The sequence below is a fragment of the Ctenopharyngodon idella genome, chromosome 19, assembly GCF_019924925.1.
Source record: "Ctenopharyngodon idella isolate HZGC_01 chromosome 19, HZGC01, whole genome shotgun sequence".
Lineage (NCBI taxonomy): Eukaryota > Metazoa > Chordata > Actinopteri > Cypriniformes > Xenocyprididae > Ctenopharyngodon > Ctenopharyngodon idella.
Window position 1 is genome coordinate 6612629 of NC_067238.1, and position 17850 is coordinate 6630478.

At 40.5% G+C, this 17850-nt stretch overlaps 1 protein-coding gene across 10 annotated transcripts in view; it reads right to left on the reverse strand.

Annotated features, from left to right (window-relative positions):
* LOC127501072 (oxysterol-binding protein-related protein 7-like) overlaps positions 1 to 17850 on the reverse strand; it is a 198859-nt gene that overhangs the window by 119054 nt on the left and 61955 nt on the right. For all 10 annotated transcript variants that reach the window (XM_051872834.1, XM_051872837.1, XM_051872835.1 and 7 more), the window contains 2 exons: positions 17554 to 17691; positions 17412 to 17475 (listed from right to left, as the gene is read on the reverse strand). In XM_051872834.1, coding sequence (XP_051728794.1) covers positions 17412 to 17475; positions 17554 to 17691 — 202 coding nt within the window. The remainder of the gene's footprint in view (positions 1 to 17411; positions 17476 to 17553; positions 17692 to 17850) is intronic.

The following is a 17850-nucleotide window of genomic DNA, read 5'->3' on the forward strand; positions in this document are numbered from 1 at the left end:
AACATCAGCAATCACAGATATTCGCATTAAGGCTGGATTAGATTTCTCAGAGCACTGTGGAATTTGCACAAATAACAGTATGTAATTTGCTCTAGAATTTTTATAGGGGTTGTCTGAGAAAAAAACACAGACATGTCAGATTAGGATGATATTCTGCACTCATTTTAAATTGACTTATGACATTCTATGACATGAAAGTCATCTCAATTTAAACGATCTCATGGATGTGGCTGTAGTGGCTTGTGATCATAGGAGCATCAGCTGCTGCAGTAAATGTGGTTTGAATTTGACATAGTCCTTTTATGTTTAACTGTTTTAAATGCCCATTGCCCGCCGTGCACAGTTGCCCTGTAGCCACCGGGGTGGCGGTGCCACCGGGCTTTGGCCCGTCATCGCTGCTTGCAGCTATATTTATTATTATTTTTATTTTTTTTTCCGTCATCCGGGTCTTTTTTGGGGCCTTAACATGCTCAAAAACTCTTGAAAATTGGCACACACATTGGAATCTGCGGCCATTAGGACGCTGCAGAGGCTGGTACCTGGGCGTGGCAGGGGGCTCGACAGAGCCTCCTTGAAAGAAGTCCAAAAACTTGGTCCATATATCAAACACGCTTGCACATATTAGTATGGAACTCGGTACACATATAGGCCTCATCTGGCCTAACAACTTTCGTGCTCTAAGTTACACGCCACCCCAACAGGAAGTCGGCTATTACAGGTTGTTTGAAAAACGCATGCTATGGAATTTGATATACTCCTCCTAGGCGATTAATCCGATCACCACCAAACTTGGTCAGCATGAAGTCAAGACATTGATGATGAAAAATTGCCAGCGGATTTTTGATATATATATATATTTATTGATATAATTCAAATTTATAAAAAAAAAAAAACCCTCTAAGTAAATTTCACATGATTATAAAAGTGGCTGTTTAAAATAAACTTGCATAAGTGAGCAGAAAAATATAGACATGTACGTTACTATTACCTGAGACTGATATTAAAATCGTCTTTGCAGGTTTCGCAGGCTCTATTTATTAAATTTTATAATTTTATTTTTTATACCACACATTGAAATTAAATGAAAGCATGCTTTTGGTGAATAAGATTGGTGCACAAACAATAGCTCAGGGAGGTCAAAACACATGAAATAAAGTGTTAAGATAATACAACATCAGCAATCACAGACATTCGCATTAAGACTGGATTACATTTTTCAGAGTACTGTTGAATTTGCCCAAATAACAGTATGTAATTTGCTCTGGAATTTTATAGAGGTTGTCTGAGAAAAACACGGACATGGAAGATTAGGATGATATTCTGCACTCATTTGAAACTGACCTATGCTATTCTATGACATGAAATTCATCTAAATTTAAACGATCTCATGGATGTGGCTGTTGTGGTTTGTGATCATATAGGCACCAGCTGCTGCAGTAAATGAGGTCTGAATTTGACATAGACTTTTTATGTTTAACCATTTTAAATGGCCATTGCCCGCCATGCACAGTTGCTCTGAAGCCGCCGGGGTGGCGGTGCCACCCCGCTGCTTGCAGCTGCTTGCATTGCTGCTTGCAGCTATATTTTAAAAATTTTTTTCAGTCATCCGGGGCTTTTGGGGGGCCTTAACCTTCTCAAAAACTCTTGAAAATTGGCACACACATTGGAATCTGCGGCCATTAGGATGCCGCAGAGGCTGGAACCCGGGTGTGGCAGGGGGGGCTCGACAGCGCCCCCTTGAACGGAGCACGAATTCTTGGTCCATATATCGTCTCAGGTTACGTATGTAACCATAGTTCCCTGAGAACCAGGGAACGAGACTCTGTGTTTGAAATGCTATGGGGAACGTCACACGTGACTCGGTGTTCGAAAGCCAACTATCCAACAACTCCAATTCCTATTGGCCGGCGACAGCCTATGACGTCATATGGCGCTACCTGGAAGTATAAAAGGAGCGCCTGGGGAAGCAGTCAGTATCCATCGTCTTGAGGGACTGTTCCGCAGGCAGCCCGAAGCAAGGGAAAGAAACGCAGAGTCTCGTCCAACAGGTGATGCACTCAGTAACACCAATAAACCTACTAATGGGGAATATTAGGTCACCAATGTCTCCAATAGCAGCTACATGAAGAAGCCTGCTATTATGAGAACAGGTGCTAACCTGTGGCAGCATAAGTAAGCTCACATACACTTTGATGCATATGCTATTTTTAAAGAGGAAAATAAATCTTCTACATACAGATTCTCAAATCTGTACTGAGCCATAGAGGACGGATGCTAAAGCAACGTCAACTCAAACTTGATTAAAGAAAACAAGTGGCTCAGAGGGAAAAAACACATTTTCCATAGCATAAAAAGTTCTGGAAAGTGGGGCCTAGCACATGACTGCATAACTTATCTACGCAAATGTAGCGCCCCCTACCCTCTTCTTGTAATGGGTGGAGCACCGGGTTCTAATGATGTGTCTCCCGACTTAATCTACTCCTTTCCCTTTTCCCTTCTGATTACTTTACATAAATTAAAATGTTATGTGATAGTCTGTCTGAAGAACTGTTAATGTAAATCACAAAAAGGTAAGTTCTTATCAATTACTAAGTAATTTTATTTAACAGAAAATAATACTGAAATACTGTAAATCAAGAGTGAAATGATTCAAGGAAAATTCAAACGTCTGTTATGTATTTTCTTTCACATAAAATCACTTTCCGAACTTCTCAGCTCAGAAAGTCCAAAACCTGATACTCAAATATCAATATTCAAATTTTACCAGTAAGAAAACAATAATGCAATTCTCTTTTGAGGTATAGTAATATAACAACAAAAATCAAATGCAATATACACTTAGTATAAATCACGTGAATAAACCAAATATGTAATGTGGGCCCACACACACTCTCACAATTTCAAAACCCCCAACCTGTTGCAGGCCTGTGTCGTCGCTTGAGAACGGTGTGGCCGTCAAAACCAACAAATGGCCTCTTCGCTCCAGAGAGCTAAATAAACAAACGAATGTACCTGTGTCTCCGTGTGTTGACACTCGTGCTGTCTACCGATCGCGTTATGAACTTCGTATGTGTCTGCAGTCTCACCAGCTGTCCGCTGAATGACAATGAATCCCGCGATGCCAGAGGAATTCTAAACCGCGTGGGGATTTAGAATGCTATCTGGTTCCTCCATCCGATAGACGTCTTCTTAGGAACGATTAATAAACTCTGGTCAATCATCACATTATAGTCTCTTACTCTCCGTAAAAGAAAGGAAGATTACAGCGCGCACAGCCGCAATAATCAATATAAGTCCGTTTAAACTCTTAGTCAGAGTAGAACAAATGAAACAAATTAAAGAAACGTTCTTTAACACTTCCTACATTCGCTGAATATAATCTTCGACTACTTAATCAGCGGTTACTTTACTATTTCTTTCTGAATCAGAAGGGAAAAAATGCGACATCACTTTCTGATCTGCCTCCATCATCTCTTTTTTCCCTCGTACTACTCCTGCTTCCAATCAGAACTCTCAGTGCCTGAACAAGGGCGGGACTAAATAAAATAAAGACCAATCACAAATAAAAGAACATGCATGCTTGTCAAACCCACGTTTTTTAGCCAGTACATCTCACATAAACATTTACCATAATCTATGTAACACTTGTACAAGTGAAATGATATACCATTATATGAGCCCATGGCATTTATACCAGTTTAGCCCATGAATATCAGAAACATTTACATATTCAGAAATATGCATTTAGGAGATAATAGATAACCTTAGCTGGGCTACACAAAGATAAGGGCCTACCACCTGAGATAACAGCATCAGGGAGTCTAAAAACAATCTACAACCTAGCTGTTAAACTCAACAATTACACCTACATAGCAAGGGGATAATGGGCATATGGCCTAACAACTCCCTCAGGAGGAGGCCAGAAAAGGGATAGTATTGTAGCGTCTGTTCAAAATCGGATCTGCCCGTCAACTTTAGAATCTTCAGAATGCTTTTAGTCTCCTGAACTGTGCGTGTAAATCACGAATCGGCTCCGGCAAGTCCGGGACCAATTGCCCCATTGGCACCTTTGTTACCCCAGTAAAGAAAAACAGAACATATTCTCACCAGCTCCAGGGACTTCAAAGAGTCACCCTGGTGGGGCTAAGGGTTATGTGGTCACAGACACCGGCCACAACCCCAATACACACACATACAGACACTCACAAACACGCATGGAGATTGTGAATGTACATTTATCCTCCAAATATGACTGTGCCAAAGTGTACCCATCGCTGTATTTAAAGGTGCATGTATTTATCCCTAGTATATAAGCTTAGCTACTGTAGTTGTATTAGTTTTATTCTGAACGATAAAACTCAAGTATAAACTGTATCTCCCCTGTCTTTGCCATCTGACAAGTTTGGTCTCATTGTAAAGCTTTCGTTATGCTCTAATTGAAAATGTATGTCACATGACTGTAAAATGCATTCTTCTATTTTGAATGGTACTTTGAAGAAAATGTACTCAGATCTGACACTTCATAAACCATGCAAATTAGGTCATAAATGGAGACAAAGAAAAAGTTTGCCCGCCAAAATCGCACCCTCATCATTGGCTGATGTACCCAAGGAGGCGTTCTGGTCTGTTGTCCTTAAAACACAATGACACGCGTCTCTCGATTGTCTCTCGATTGTCTCTCGATTGTCCCTCGCCATTTTCACACACGTCTCTCCCGGACGTCTCGGCGACCGCGCTTCCATCACACGCCCCCCCCCTCTTTGGGACGACCATCTTTTTGGCAACAAGTTTTTCTTTGTCAAACCCTCTTCATCCGTCGCCCGAAGTCTTCACTCTTCATCGCCTAGGAGACGGACTCTTTCTCTTTATTTTCCGGTTATCTTACTCTTAAGTTAAACCCTTGTTTGAAAACCCGCCGAAGAACACCTTCTCGGAAAAGGACCAATCGCTTCAGCAGCACGCACCGAAACTCCTGCAGAAACACGAAACTACCACAGCACCTGAACCTATGCAAGTATAGAACCATTCTTTTCAAAGCGTTTTAAGCTCGATGTGTAAGCTGAGTTTCCTTGCTGGCTCTCAAAGGTTTTAACTGTTCGTAAGTTGCCATTCCTTTGATCACCTCTGTTTTCTTGACTTTACTTTCGCTTTCTATATATGTGTATTATTTGTGTATGTTTAGTAATATAGTCTCTGTATCCGTAATTTCATATATTAAATACATTATATTCATGCTCGATTGTTTTTTTGCTCATTCAACAAACCCAGGTCACTTTAACGTTTCGATCCAGTATCCTTGCTTTACGCATTGATGCTAGAATAGGAAGTCTTTCTTGTGGCCAGAGAAAAACCTTCCTTTTATAATCGGCTATGAGGAGCTAACGGTTTGCTGGACAAACTAATAGTTTCTCTAAATTATTATCAAACCAGAACTAATCATATACGTAATTGATTATAATTCGTTGTAATTAATTCACAATATATGTATAATTCCCTCTTGGGTCGGTATATGTATTATAGCTAATCATAAAGCTTTATGATTTATTATATTCATATATTTCACCCATAAATTAATTAAATACCTGTACAAATTGCTACAGTATATAAGGGGTTATTTATACAAATTACACAATTAACCTAGCTCTAGCCTGGCCGCTAAGCTATGGGCCTAGATACAAACAACAGGCGCCAAAAGCCTAATAAAGCCTGTTATTCGCTTCTAAATCCCATGGAAAGAGAAAGAAAGTGAAGTTCACAAGCCACAATGTCAGGCGGCTGATTAAGGCCGCCAAAACATAAACTGAAGTAGTGAGTGACAACTCAGACTACACTGAAACTAGCTGAGAAGCTCAAAGGAGACTAAGTGGCAGCCATTTTGTGGCCTGCTTAGTCAACTTGAAAACCACTTCAGTTTTGCCCAAAAACCCCTTAAACATATTTTACTGTTACATGCTCAGGAAAATATAATCATACACAGGAACAAAACAAGGTCAAGCATTTAAATAATAAATGGGACCTTGTCTTACCTTCCCGTGGCTCGAAGACCAGGGACTCTTCCTTCAGATTTTGATGGAAGGATAGAATCCAGGTTCTGAAGCCAAAAGAACCCTTTCACTATCAAGCCAGAAGGCGGGCCATCAGAGAAAAATTTTATCATGGGCCCAGCCGTCAGCCTGACTGTTCAAAGGTGTCTCCTGAACATGTACAGTTAGTTAAGAACTCCCGGGAGGCCGAGGTAGAGGGGCGAGGGTAGATGTGATATTGCCCTTGCCAGAGAGGGGATCGATCACCGGCGTTGCTGGCGCTTGTGTTCGATCACCTCCCTCAAATCTTGCCTCTTCCTCGTATCCCGCCGCTTTCGTGACTTACTCCGAGGTGGAGGAGGCGCTCGAGCGGCGACACTGGATCGCTGGCCCTGTCTCTGAGTCTCGGCTCGAGATAGGCCAGGGCCTCCTGTCTGTCTGGGCCCAGAATCTGATCTGAGCGGTATACAGTTCTTATAAGCTGCTGAGCGCGCCCTCGCCTCTCTGAACTTTCCAACTACCGTCTCAACAGAACCGCCGAAAAGTTCAGAAGGCGAGACCGGGGCATCGAGGAGAAAGCCCTTCTCTTTCTCCCCGATGTCCGCCATGTTCAGCCACAGATGCCTCTCCGTGGCCACCATGGCCGCCATCGATCGACCAATCGAGGCGGCCGTCTGCTTGGTGGCCCGGAGAGCGAGATCTGTGGTGCAGCGCAGCTCAGCTACTGCATCAGGGGACAAACCCTGCCCCTGATCTAGATCCTTCAGCAAGTCAGCCTGGTAGGCTTGTAACACCACCATAGTGTGCAAAGCCACGGCAGCCTGACCCGCTGCAGCGTACGCCCTGCCGTTCAGACGAGATGTCATCTTAAGGGGTCTAGACGGCAGGACTGGAGCTTTAAGTGTCGGTGCACTGCCCGTGACGAGATAGTTCGCGAACGTCTCGTCAATGGGTGGCATCGACACATACCCGTGCTGCCGTATTCCCTCCACATCAGCGGAATTTCCCTGCTGATGTGGATGTATTCTCACCGAGTACGGGCTCTTCCATGCCTTCTCAACCTCTACATGGAGATCCGGAAGGAATGGATGGCTCACCGGAGTTACTGGGTTATGGTCAGAAAGAAACTTTTCGTCCAGTCTTCCGCGTACGGTCTCCTTCCTTACGCGCTCCCACGGCAGCTGCAGTCTGCCCGCAGTGCGCTCCATAACCTCCAGTAACTCAGCATACGCTGGGCAAGGAGGCCTGGAAAAAGAAGCGGTCTCACTTGCTTCTTTCTCCACCGCCATCTCCTGCTCTCGGGGGCTAGCTGCCAGAAGAACACTCGCTCCTGGATCCGATGATGTCAAAGACAGGACATCATCGTCATCCAGGAGCTCATCCCCGCCAGCCGCCGCCTGAGGCTGAGAGACATTAACACCTCTCTCAAACTCCATGGCGAGCTCCATCTGCGAGCCCCATGAATGCAGCTGCTGCTCTGCCTCAGCACGAGCGGGGCCAGACCCACCAGGCGCAGATAGGGAAACGCTCACAATTTGCACAGACAGCGCCCTCAAGCACCTCAAGCACATTGACCTCATCGGGCCTAACAACTTTTGTGCTCTAAGTTATACACCAGCTCAACAGGAAGTCGGCTATTACGGGTTGTTTGAAAAACGCATGCTCTGGAATTTGATATACTCCTAGGCGATTAATCCAATCACCACCAAACTGGCAAGAAAAGGGAAACAGGAAGTGTTATAACTTCTACATACATTAATTGATTTTGATGAAACTTCGGCTGTGTGTTCATTGTACAAGGCTGATCACGTGGACGTGGCTATTGTGAGTCAAAGTTATAGCGCCACCAACTGGCAGCAGGAAGTGTGTCACTTTCAACATGCTTTAAGATCACCCTCTTATTTTTACCTGATTTGCTTTAAACTTCATCAGAATAATGTCAAAACATGGCAGATGTAGACCTTTGAAAAGAATCGAGATATCTCAAACACTGTTGCCATGGCAACACATCAAACTTTAATATTCGTTTTGGATGCTTTTTAGACTCAAATTGTATGAAACTCCACACACACATCAGGATTGTTATCCTTAGAAATGGGTGGGGAGGAGGTGCTCTATAGCGCCACCTTATAGTGCAGTAAAGGCCTGCAGTCATGGCCTAATGGATAGAGAGTCTGACTTGTAACCCAAAGGTCATGGGTTCGATTCTCAGGTCTGGCAGGGATTGTCGTGAGGGGAGTGAATGTCCAGCGCTCTCTCCACCCTCAATACCACGACTGAGGTGAGACCCTTGAGCAAGGCACCGTACCCCCAACTGCTCCCCGGGCGCCACAGCATTAGCTGCCCTCTGCTCCAGGTGTGTGTTCAAGGTGTGTGTGTGTTCACTGCTGTGTGTGTGCACTTGGAATAATGCAGAGCACAAATTCCGAGTATGGGTCACCATAGATGGCCACGTCACTTCACATGCCATTTCACTTCACTTCACTTCAGTAAATGTAGAGATCTTCTTTGTAAAGCTTTATAACTACCTGAATTAATCATGAATTACAGTAGGAATATGTATTAATAAAGCATTTATTAACACACTCAGTAACTATTACTATGTCTAAATAATAAGATGTATAAATGTATGTTTAAATAGTTTATTAATCATTTACTTACACTTTATAAATGATCTTATGAACCACTGACAACTCCTAAATAACTGGTTTGTAAATAATGTAATACTTAATTTAGAAATGATAAATTGATCATTAATAAAGTATGAAAATACAATTATTAAACACATTATAGATATGCTTATAAATCAAGAACAAAGCATTTATAGGTGTATTTATAAACTGCTTATTAATGTATATTAATGCTTTATAAATGATGAATTGACTGTTTACTAATGCTTAACTAATGCTTCATAGTGTGCAGTTATTATAAAGTGTTACCACTATTGCCTCTGTCTTTTCCAGCACATTAGACTCAGTTGCTCCTTTGCGTTTAAAAAAGATTAAGGAAATTAATCCAGTGGTACAGTGAGCACACTTGGGCCCTAAAGGTAGCAGCCAGAAAAATAGAGTGCAGCTGGAAGAAAACAAAACCAGAAGTTTTTCGCATTTCGTGGAGAGAGAGAATGATTGAGTACAGAAAGGCCTTAAAAACTGCTAGATCTGCCTATTTTTAAAAACTTTTAGAAGAAAATAAGCACAACCCTAGGAATTAATTTGATACAGTGGCTAAATTAACAAGAAATAAAGCTTCAACTTCTGATGTTTCCAAAAAGCACAGCAGTAATGACTTTATGAACTTCTTTACTTGCAAGATTCAAAATATTAGAGAGAAAATTATAACCATGCAACCGTCTACTACAGTATCACATCAGACAGTGCATTGTAGTGTCCCTGAGGAAAAATTCAATTCATTCACTGCTTTAGGAGAAGAAGAATTGTCTAAACTTGTTAAATCATCAAAATCAACAACATGTATGTTAGACCCTATACCGACTAAGCTAATGAAAGAGATGCTTCCAGAGGTCATAGATCCTCTTCTTAATATCGTTAATTCATCTTTATCATTAGGATACGTACCGAAAACTTTTAAGCTGGCTATTATTAAACCTCTTATTAAAAAAACACAACTTGATCCTAGAGAATTAGTCAATTACAGGCCGATCTCAAATCTCACTTTTCTGTCAAAAATACTAGAAAAGGCAGTATCATCACAACTATGTTCCTTTTTAGAAAGAAATGGTATCTGTGAGGATTTCCAGTCAGGATTTAGACCGCACCATAGTACTGAGACTGCTCTCATTAGAGTTACTAATGATTTGCTCTTATCATCAGATCGTGGTTGTATCTCTCTATTAGTGCTACTGGATCTTAGTGCTGCATTTGACACTATCGATCACAACATTCTTTTAAATAGACTCGAAAATAATGTTGGCATTAGTGGAATTGCATTGTCATGGTTCAAATCATACTTATCTGACCGTTATCAGTGTAACGGGGTAGAAGGTGTAGGACTACAAATTAGTTGGACTACAAATCCCAGGAGTCAAGACACTATAAAAGGAAACCAAATTTTTGGGGACTTCCTCTTTTGTGGTACCATGTGCTAAGCTGGAGAAGCTGTTTGGTGTTTTTCAAGGTTGTGTAAATGCAGATGAAAAGACCAGTTGATTAATGAACAGCATAGCAACATAGCAAACTGAATGGTGAAGTGTCCTCGTGGGAACTGTGTTGATTGGTGCCACAGAGAATTAAACAGATATAGTTAAGAATACAGATGATGCATGATTGCCGTTTACTTTTTTTATTGAGAGCATTGGTGGCTTAATGGACATTTGAGAGATGACTTTAATGTTGAATTAAGTCTTATCTGTTGAAGTGGCAAAGTGATTTATTTTGGAGATTGTGTTTTGTGTTGTTTTGTTATTTTTCTTGTTTTGTTTCTTGTTTTTTTACTTGGACCTACAAATGACCATGGGGTTCCCTTTTTCTTATGTATGGTGTACTCTGTTAAGGTGGGGGGAAGAAAGTGTAGTGGTTTAATGTCATGATTTACTTTTGCTTTGGAGTGTGGAGTGAAAGGGTGTTTTATTTGTGATTGAGTGTGCACTTATTTGCAGAGTAATTGCCATGGGATATGATTGGGAACCCTGTTGTCTGTGATGGTTACAAGTTTTTGTTTGTTTGTTTTGTCTCTTTGCCATTTTGATTCCCTGTGGTGCTACTTTTGAATGATGTATAATAAACTTTGTTATATCTGCAAAGAAACACACTGTGGTTGTTGCCCTTTTTGGAGTTCTCCTCATCCCTTGTGTGATGATGGGGTCAGTTTGTAGTAGTAAACGAAGAGATGTCATATCGATCACAAGTTCAATATGGAGTACCGCAAGGCTCAGTACTAGGACCGTTGCTTTTCACTCTGTACATGCTACCCTTGGGAGATATCATTAGGAAGCATGGCGTTAGTTTTCACTGTTACGCTGATGATACTCAGCTCTATATTTCTTCACGCCCTGACGAAACTTACCAATTCACAAAATTAACGGAATGCATAGCTGATACAAAAAAAAAAAAAAGGATGACCAGTAATTTCCTACTACTAAATTCAGAAAAAACAGATTCTAATTTTTGGACCAAAACCTTCTTCACGTAATAACCTAGAATACTGTCTAACTGCTCTGTTAAGTCTTCGTCGTCAGTTAGGAACCTGGGTGTGCTCTTTGATACCAATCTTTCATTTGAAGGCCATGTTACTAGCATCTGTAAAACCGCGTTCTTCCATCTTAAAAATATATCTAAACTACGACACATGCTCTCAATGAAAAATGCAGAACAGTTAGTTCATGCGTTCATGACCTCAAGGCTAGATTACTGTAACGCTCTACTGGGTGGTTGTTCCGCTCGCTTGATAAATAAACTACAGCTCGTACAAAATGCAGCAGCTAGAGTTCTTACTAGAACTAGGAAGTATGACCATATTAGCCCAGTTCTGTCAACACTGCATTGGCTTCCTGTTAAACATCGTATAGATTTTAAAATCTTGCTAATTACTTACAAAGCACTAAATGGTTTAGCTCCCCAGTACCTGAGCGAGCTCTTAATGCATTATAGTCCTTCACGCCTATTGCGATCTCAGAATTCAGGCCAGCTGATAATACCTAGAATATCAAAATCCACCGCAGGCGGTAGATCCTTCTCTTGTCTGGCACCTAAACTCTGGAATAATCTTCCTAGCATTGTTCGGGAAGCAGACACACTCTGTCAGTTTAAATCTAGGCTAAAAATGCATCTCTTTAACCTGGCATACACATAACACATTATCAATTTATATTTTCAAATCCGTTAAAGGATTATTAGGCTGCATAAATTAGGTCAGCCGGAACCGGGAACACTTCCTATAACACCAGATGTACTCATTACATCAGAAGAAGAATGGCATCTATGCTAATATTAGTCTTTCTGTTTATCCCGAGGTTTACCGTAGTCAACCGGATCCGGGCCGTATCCAGGTGAGATCGAGGACCTACGCCTTGACACGACCAGAACGCAGCCCTGAAATATCTGCAGAGATTGAGTCAACTAGATCATCCACTGTGAAGGCCTTATCGACACGACAGCCAGTGGCACAGCTCCTCAACAAACCTTCCATACCGGCGTGATGAATACAATCCTCAACTGGATTGAACTGGAATAAATACTTTGAATGTTGCGATCCTATCGGACTTATGATAGCTACCTGAATCGTAACAAAGCACTGTTTGCCAGAGGAGAACTGGCCCTCCGACTAAGCCTGGTTTCTCCCAAGGTTTTTTTCTCCATTTTAACACCTATTTGCCACATGTTTGCCACCTGATGTCACCTGTTGGAGTTTGGGTTCCTTGCCGCTGTCGCCTTTGGCTTGCTTAGTTGAGGACACTTGACATTTGATATTCAACAGTGCTTTGCATCTGCCCGCATTGACACCATTGTTTAAAAGCTGCTGTGCAGACAAAATTATATACCAGTTATCACTGTAAAGCTGCTTTGACACAATCTGCATTGTAAAAAGCGCTATATAAATAAAGGTGACATGACAGACATTCGCATTAAGACTGGATTAGATTTCTCAGAGATTTGCAGAAACTTTTGCACAACTTTGCACAAACAACAGTATGTAATGTAAATTTAAACAATCTCATGGATGTGGCTGTTGTGGTTTGTGATCATATGGGCACCAACTGCTGCAGTAAATGTGGTGTATTCAAATGACTTTGACATAGTCCTTTTATGTTTACCCATTTTAAATGCCTATTGCCCGCCGTGCACAGTTTCCCTGAAGCCACCGGGTTGGCGGTGCCACCGGGCTTGGGCCTGTCATCGCTGCTTGCAGCTATATTTTCATTTGTATCTGTGTTCTATTGTATTTATTTGTGCTATTTGTAATTGGATTATTTGTTCTTATTTTATTACTGACCGTTTACTTGTTTTTAATGTTTTAAATTTACATTAATTAGGCTAGTAGTTTTTGCTGTAGTATCAAAATTGCAATAGAGAATTGTGATATTTCACTGGTATCTAAATATTTTCACCACTGACCCAACTGGACCAATAGTTAAAAAAAAAAAAAAAAAAAAAAAAAAAAAAAAAAGTTAGCATTGAGCTCTAAATATGCCATGTGCTATTAAATGAATATATAAAATATGATAGAGCAATAGAATAAACAATGAAAGTAATAGAAGCTTTTACAATACATTTTAACATGAATAATTAAGCATGAAAATAACTGAAGGAAATATATATTTGCTAAACAAATTAAACCAACAAATATGATTCATATTTTGTTTTCTCTACCTAATATATTTAAAAATTACAAATGCAATGAAAATACAGTTATTGGTATCGGCCTCGTTCTGGAAAAAGTGGTATCAGTGCATCCCTAGTTTCAACAATACATTTTTAAAGTTTAAAGTTGTATCTGTTAACATTAGTTAATGCGTTATGACCTAACATGAACGATTAAGGTATAATTAATATATTGATATTTAATATTAATATTTATTGCATATATTTAATTTAATAAAGTACAGTACATTTTTGTGTTTAGCATTGTTTTTTTTTTTTTTGTAATAAAGCTCAGCACTAGTTTGCTTGGAGTATTTTGTTTGTTTTCATTCAGTATCCATTTTAAAAACTACCACTTGGTTAATCAATTATCAGCCAGTGCAGTCCAACCTAGTTATCGTTAGTTGCAGAAATCGGTCGACCTCTAGTTTAAACAATGTTTTTCATGCTTTTTCAATAAACCACAGTTGTTCAAATCTCAGTTGTTGAATGTGTTCATACAAATATTTACACGTTAAGGCATCTGCTGAAAATAAAAAAACAGTTGAAAGTGAGAGGACAAATCTTTTTTGAATGAACGAATGAATCAGTGAATCAATCAATTCCTGGAAAATTGCTGCTTGGGTGGAAGCTGAGGTCTGATCAGCCTTAGCTGGGTTGCCTGGTGTAGCGGCTGTTCAAAATCGGATCTGCCCGTCAACTTTAGAATCTTCAGAATGCTTTTAGCCTCCTGAACTGTGCGTGTAAATCACGAATCGGCTCCGGCAAGTCCGGGACCAATTGCCCCATTGGCACCTTTGTTACCCCAGTAAAGAAAAACAGAACATATTCTCACCAGCTCCAGGGACTTCAAAGAGTCACCCTGGTGGGGCTAAGGGTCATGTGGTCACAGACACTGGCCACAACCCCAATACACACACACATACAGACACTCACAAACACGCATGGAGATTGTGAATGTACATTTATCCTCCAAATATGACTGTGCCAAAGTGTACCCGTCGCTGTATTTAAAGGTGCATGTATTTATCCCTAGTATATAAGCTTAGCTATGACTGTAGTTGTATTAGTTTTCTTCTAAACGATAAAACTCAAGTATAAACTGCATCTCCCCTTTTATGTCTTTGCCATCTGACAAGTTTGGTCTCATTGTAAAGCTTTCGTTATGCTCTAATTGAAAATGTATGTCACATGACTGTAAAACGCATTCTTCTATTTTTAATGGTACTTTGAAGAAAATGTACTCAGATCTGACACTTCATAAACCATGGAAATTAGGTCATAAATGGAGACAAAGAAAAAGTTTGCCCGCCAAAATCGCACCCTCATCATTGGCTGATGTACCCAAGGAGGCGTTCTGGTCTGTTGTCCTTAAAACACAATGACACGCGTCTCTCGATTGTCTCTCGATTGTCCCTCGCCATTTCACGCACGTCTCTCCCGGACGTCTCGGAGACCACGCTTCCCCCCCTCTTCGGGACGACCATCTTTTTGGCAACAAGTTTTTCTTTGTCAAACCCTCTTCATCCGTCGCCCGAAGTCTTCACTCTTCATCGCCTAGGAGACGGACTCTTTTTCTTTATTTTCCGGTTATCTTACTCTTAAGTTAAACCCTTGTTTGAAAACCCGCCGAAGAACACCTTCTCGGAAAAGGACCAATCGCTTCAGCCGAACGCACCGAAACTCCTGCAGAAACACGAAACGACCACAGCATCTGAACCTATGCAAGTATAGAACCATTCTTTTCAAAGCGTTTTAAGCTCGATGTGTAAGCTGAGTTTCCTTGCTGGCTCTCAAAGGTTTTAACTGTTCGTAAGTTGCCATTCCTTTGATCACCTCTGTTTTCTTGACTTTACTTTCGCTTTCTATATATGTGTATTGTTTGTGTATGTTTAGTAGTATAGTCTCTGTATCCGTAGTTTCATATATTAAATACAAACCCGATTCTAAAAAAGTTGGGACACTGTACAAATTGTGAATAAAAAAGGAATACAATGATGTGGAAGTTTCAAATTGCAGTATTTTATTCAGAATACAACATAGATGACATATCAAATGTTTAAACTGAGAAAATGTATCATTTTAAGGGAAAAATAAGTTGATTTTAAATTTCATGGCATCAACACATGTCAAAAAAGTTGGGACAAGGCCATGTTTACCACTGTGTGGCATCCCCTCTTCTTTTTATAACAGTCTGCAAACGTCTGGGGACTGAGGAGACAAGTTGCTCAAGTTTAGGAATAGGAATGTTGTCCCATTCTTGTCTAATACAGGCTTCTAGTTGCTCAACTGTCTTAGGTCTTCTTTGTCGCATCTTCCTCTTTATGATGCGCCAAATGTTTTCTATGGGTGAAAGATCTGGACTGCAGGCTGGCCATTTCAGTACCCGGATCCTTCTTCTACGCAGCCATGATGTTGTAATTGATGCAGTATGTGGTCTGGCATTGTCATGTTGGAAAATGCAAGGTCTTCTCTGAAAGAGACGACATCTGGATGGGAGCATATGTTGTTCTAGAACTTGGATATACCTTTCAGCATTGATGGTGCCTTTCCAGATGTGTAAGCTGCCCATGCCACACGCACTCATGCAACCCCATACCATCAGAGATGCAGGCTTCTGAACTGAGCGCTGATAACAACTTGGGTTGTCCTTGTCATCTTTAGTCCGGATGACATGGCGTCCCAGTTTTCAAAAAAGAACTTCAAATTTTGATTCGTCTGACCACAGAACAGTTTTCCACTTTGCCACAGTCCATTTTAAATGAGCCTTGGCCCAGAGAAAACGCCTGCACTTCTGGATCATGTTTAGATATGGCTTCTTTTTTGACCTATAGAGTTTTAGCCGGCAACGGCGAATGGCACGGTGGATTGTGTTCACCGACAATGTTTTCTGGAAGTATTCCTGAGCCCATGTTGTGATTTCCATTACAGTAGCATTCCTGTATGTGATGCAGTGCCGTCTAAGGGCCCGAAGATCACGGCATCCAGTATGGTTTTCCGGCCTTGACCCTTACGCACAGAGATTGTTCCAGATTCTCTGAATCTTTGGATGATATTATGCACTGTAGATGATGATAACTTCAAACTCTTTGCAATTTTTCTCTGAGAAACTCCTTTCTGATATTGCTCCACTATTTTTTGCCGCAGCATTGGGGGAATTGGTGATCCTCTGCCCATCTTGACTTCTGAGAGACACTGCCACTCTGAGAGGCTCTTTTTATACCCAATCATGTTGCCAATTGACCTAATAAGTTGCAAATTGGTCCTCCAGCTGTTCCTTATATGTACATTTAACTTTTCCGGCCTCTTATTGCTACCTGTCCCAACTTTTTTGGAATGTGTAGCTCTCATGAAATCCAAAATGAGCCAATATTTGGCATGACATTTCAAAATGTCTCACTTTCAACATTTGATATGTTATCTATATTCTATTGTGAATAAAATATAAGTTTATGAGATTTGTAAATTATTGCATTCCTTTTTTATTCACAATTTGTACAGTGTCCCAACTTTTTTGGAATCGGGTTTGTACATTATATTCATGCTCGATTGTTTTTTTGTTCATTCAACAAACCCAGGTCACTTTAACGTTTCAATCCAGTATCCTTGCTTTACGCATTGATGCTAGAATAGGAAGTCTTTCTCGTGGCCAGAGAAAAACCTTCCTTTTATAATCGGCTATGAGGAGCTAACGGTTTGCTGGACAAACTAATAGTTTCTCTAAATTATTATCAAACCAGAACTAATCATATATGTAACTGATTATAATTCGTTGTAATTAATTCACAATATATGTATAATTCCCTCTTGGGTCGGTATATGTATTATAATTAATCATAAAGCTTTATGATTTATCATATTCATATATTTCACCCATAAATTAATTAAATACCTGTACAATTTCGCTACACTGGGCAAGAGTGTCTGATTTTTGAAAGACCCAAAATACACTGATAACTATAGGAAACAACAGTGATTATGCTCTAACTTAGGATTTTATTACAACTGTTTACTAGGATCCTAAATGAGACACTCCACATGAAGAATAAATTATAATTTTAAGTGTTACCTTGCCAAAAGCTGAAGTTATCAGACTCTGCATGGCTGGCAGACAGAGGTGGGTGATGACTGACCTAGAAAAAGAATTAAATCATGCAATTACTACTAATGAGCCCTTAATATATAGGACATTCGGTATAAAGATCTCATACCTGCTCTGCAACATAACGGAAACCGCGGTCCTCACGCACATTCTCATATGTTTCCCCTAGAACAGGGTTAAAGGGTTTGTACCGATTACGCCAGCTGGCCCAGGCATAGCCCGAAATAGAGAAAGCAGCCACATAAACCTGAAAGAGGGAAAAAGGGGCCAATTTAAAATAATAGCACAAACTAATGCAGCACATGCAGTGAAAAATGATTTGCCTCAAAAATCTTAGAAAAAGTTGTATTGCAACAACTACTTTCATTCCTAAGCGAAAATTCTATAGGAGAAAGGTTTCAATCGG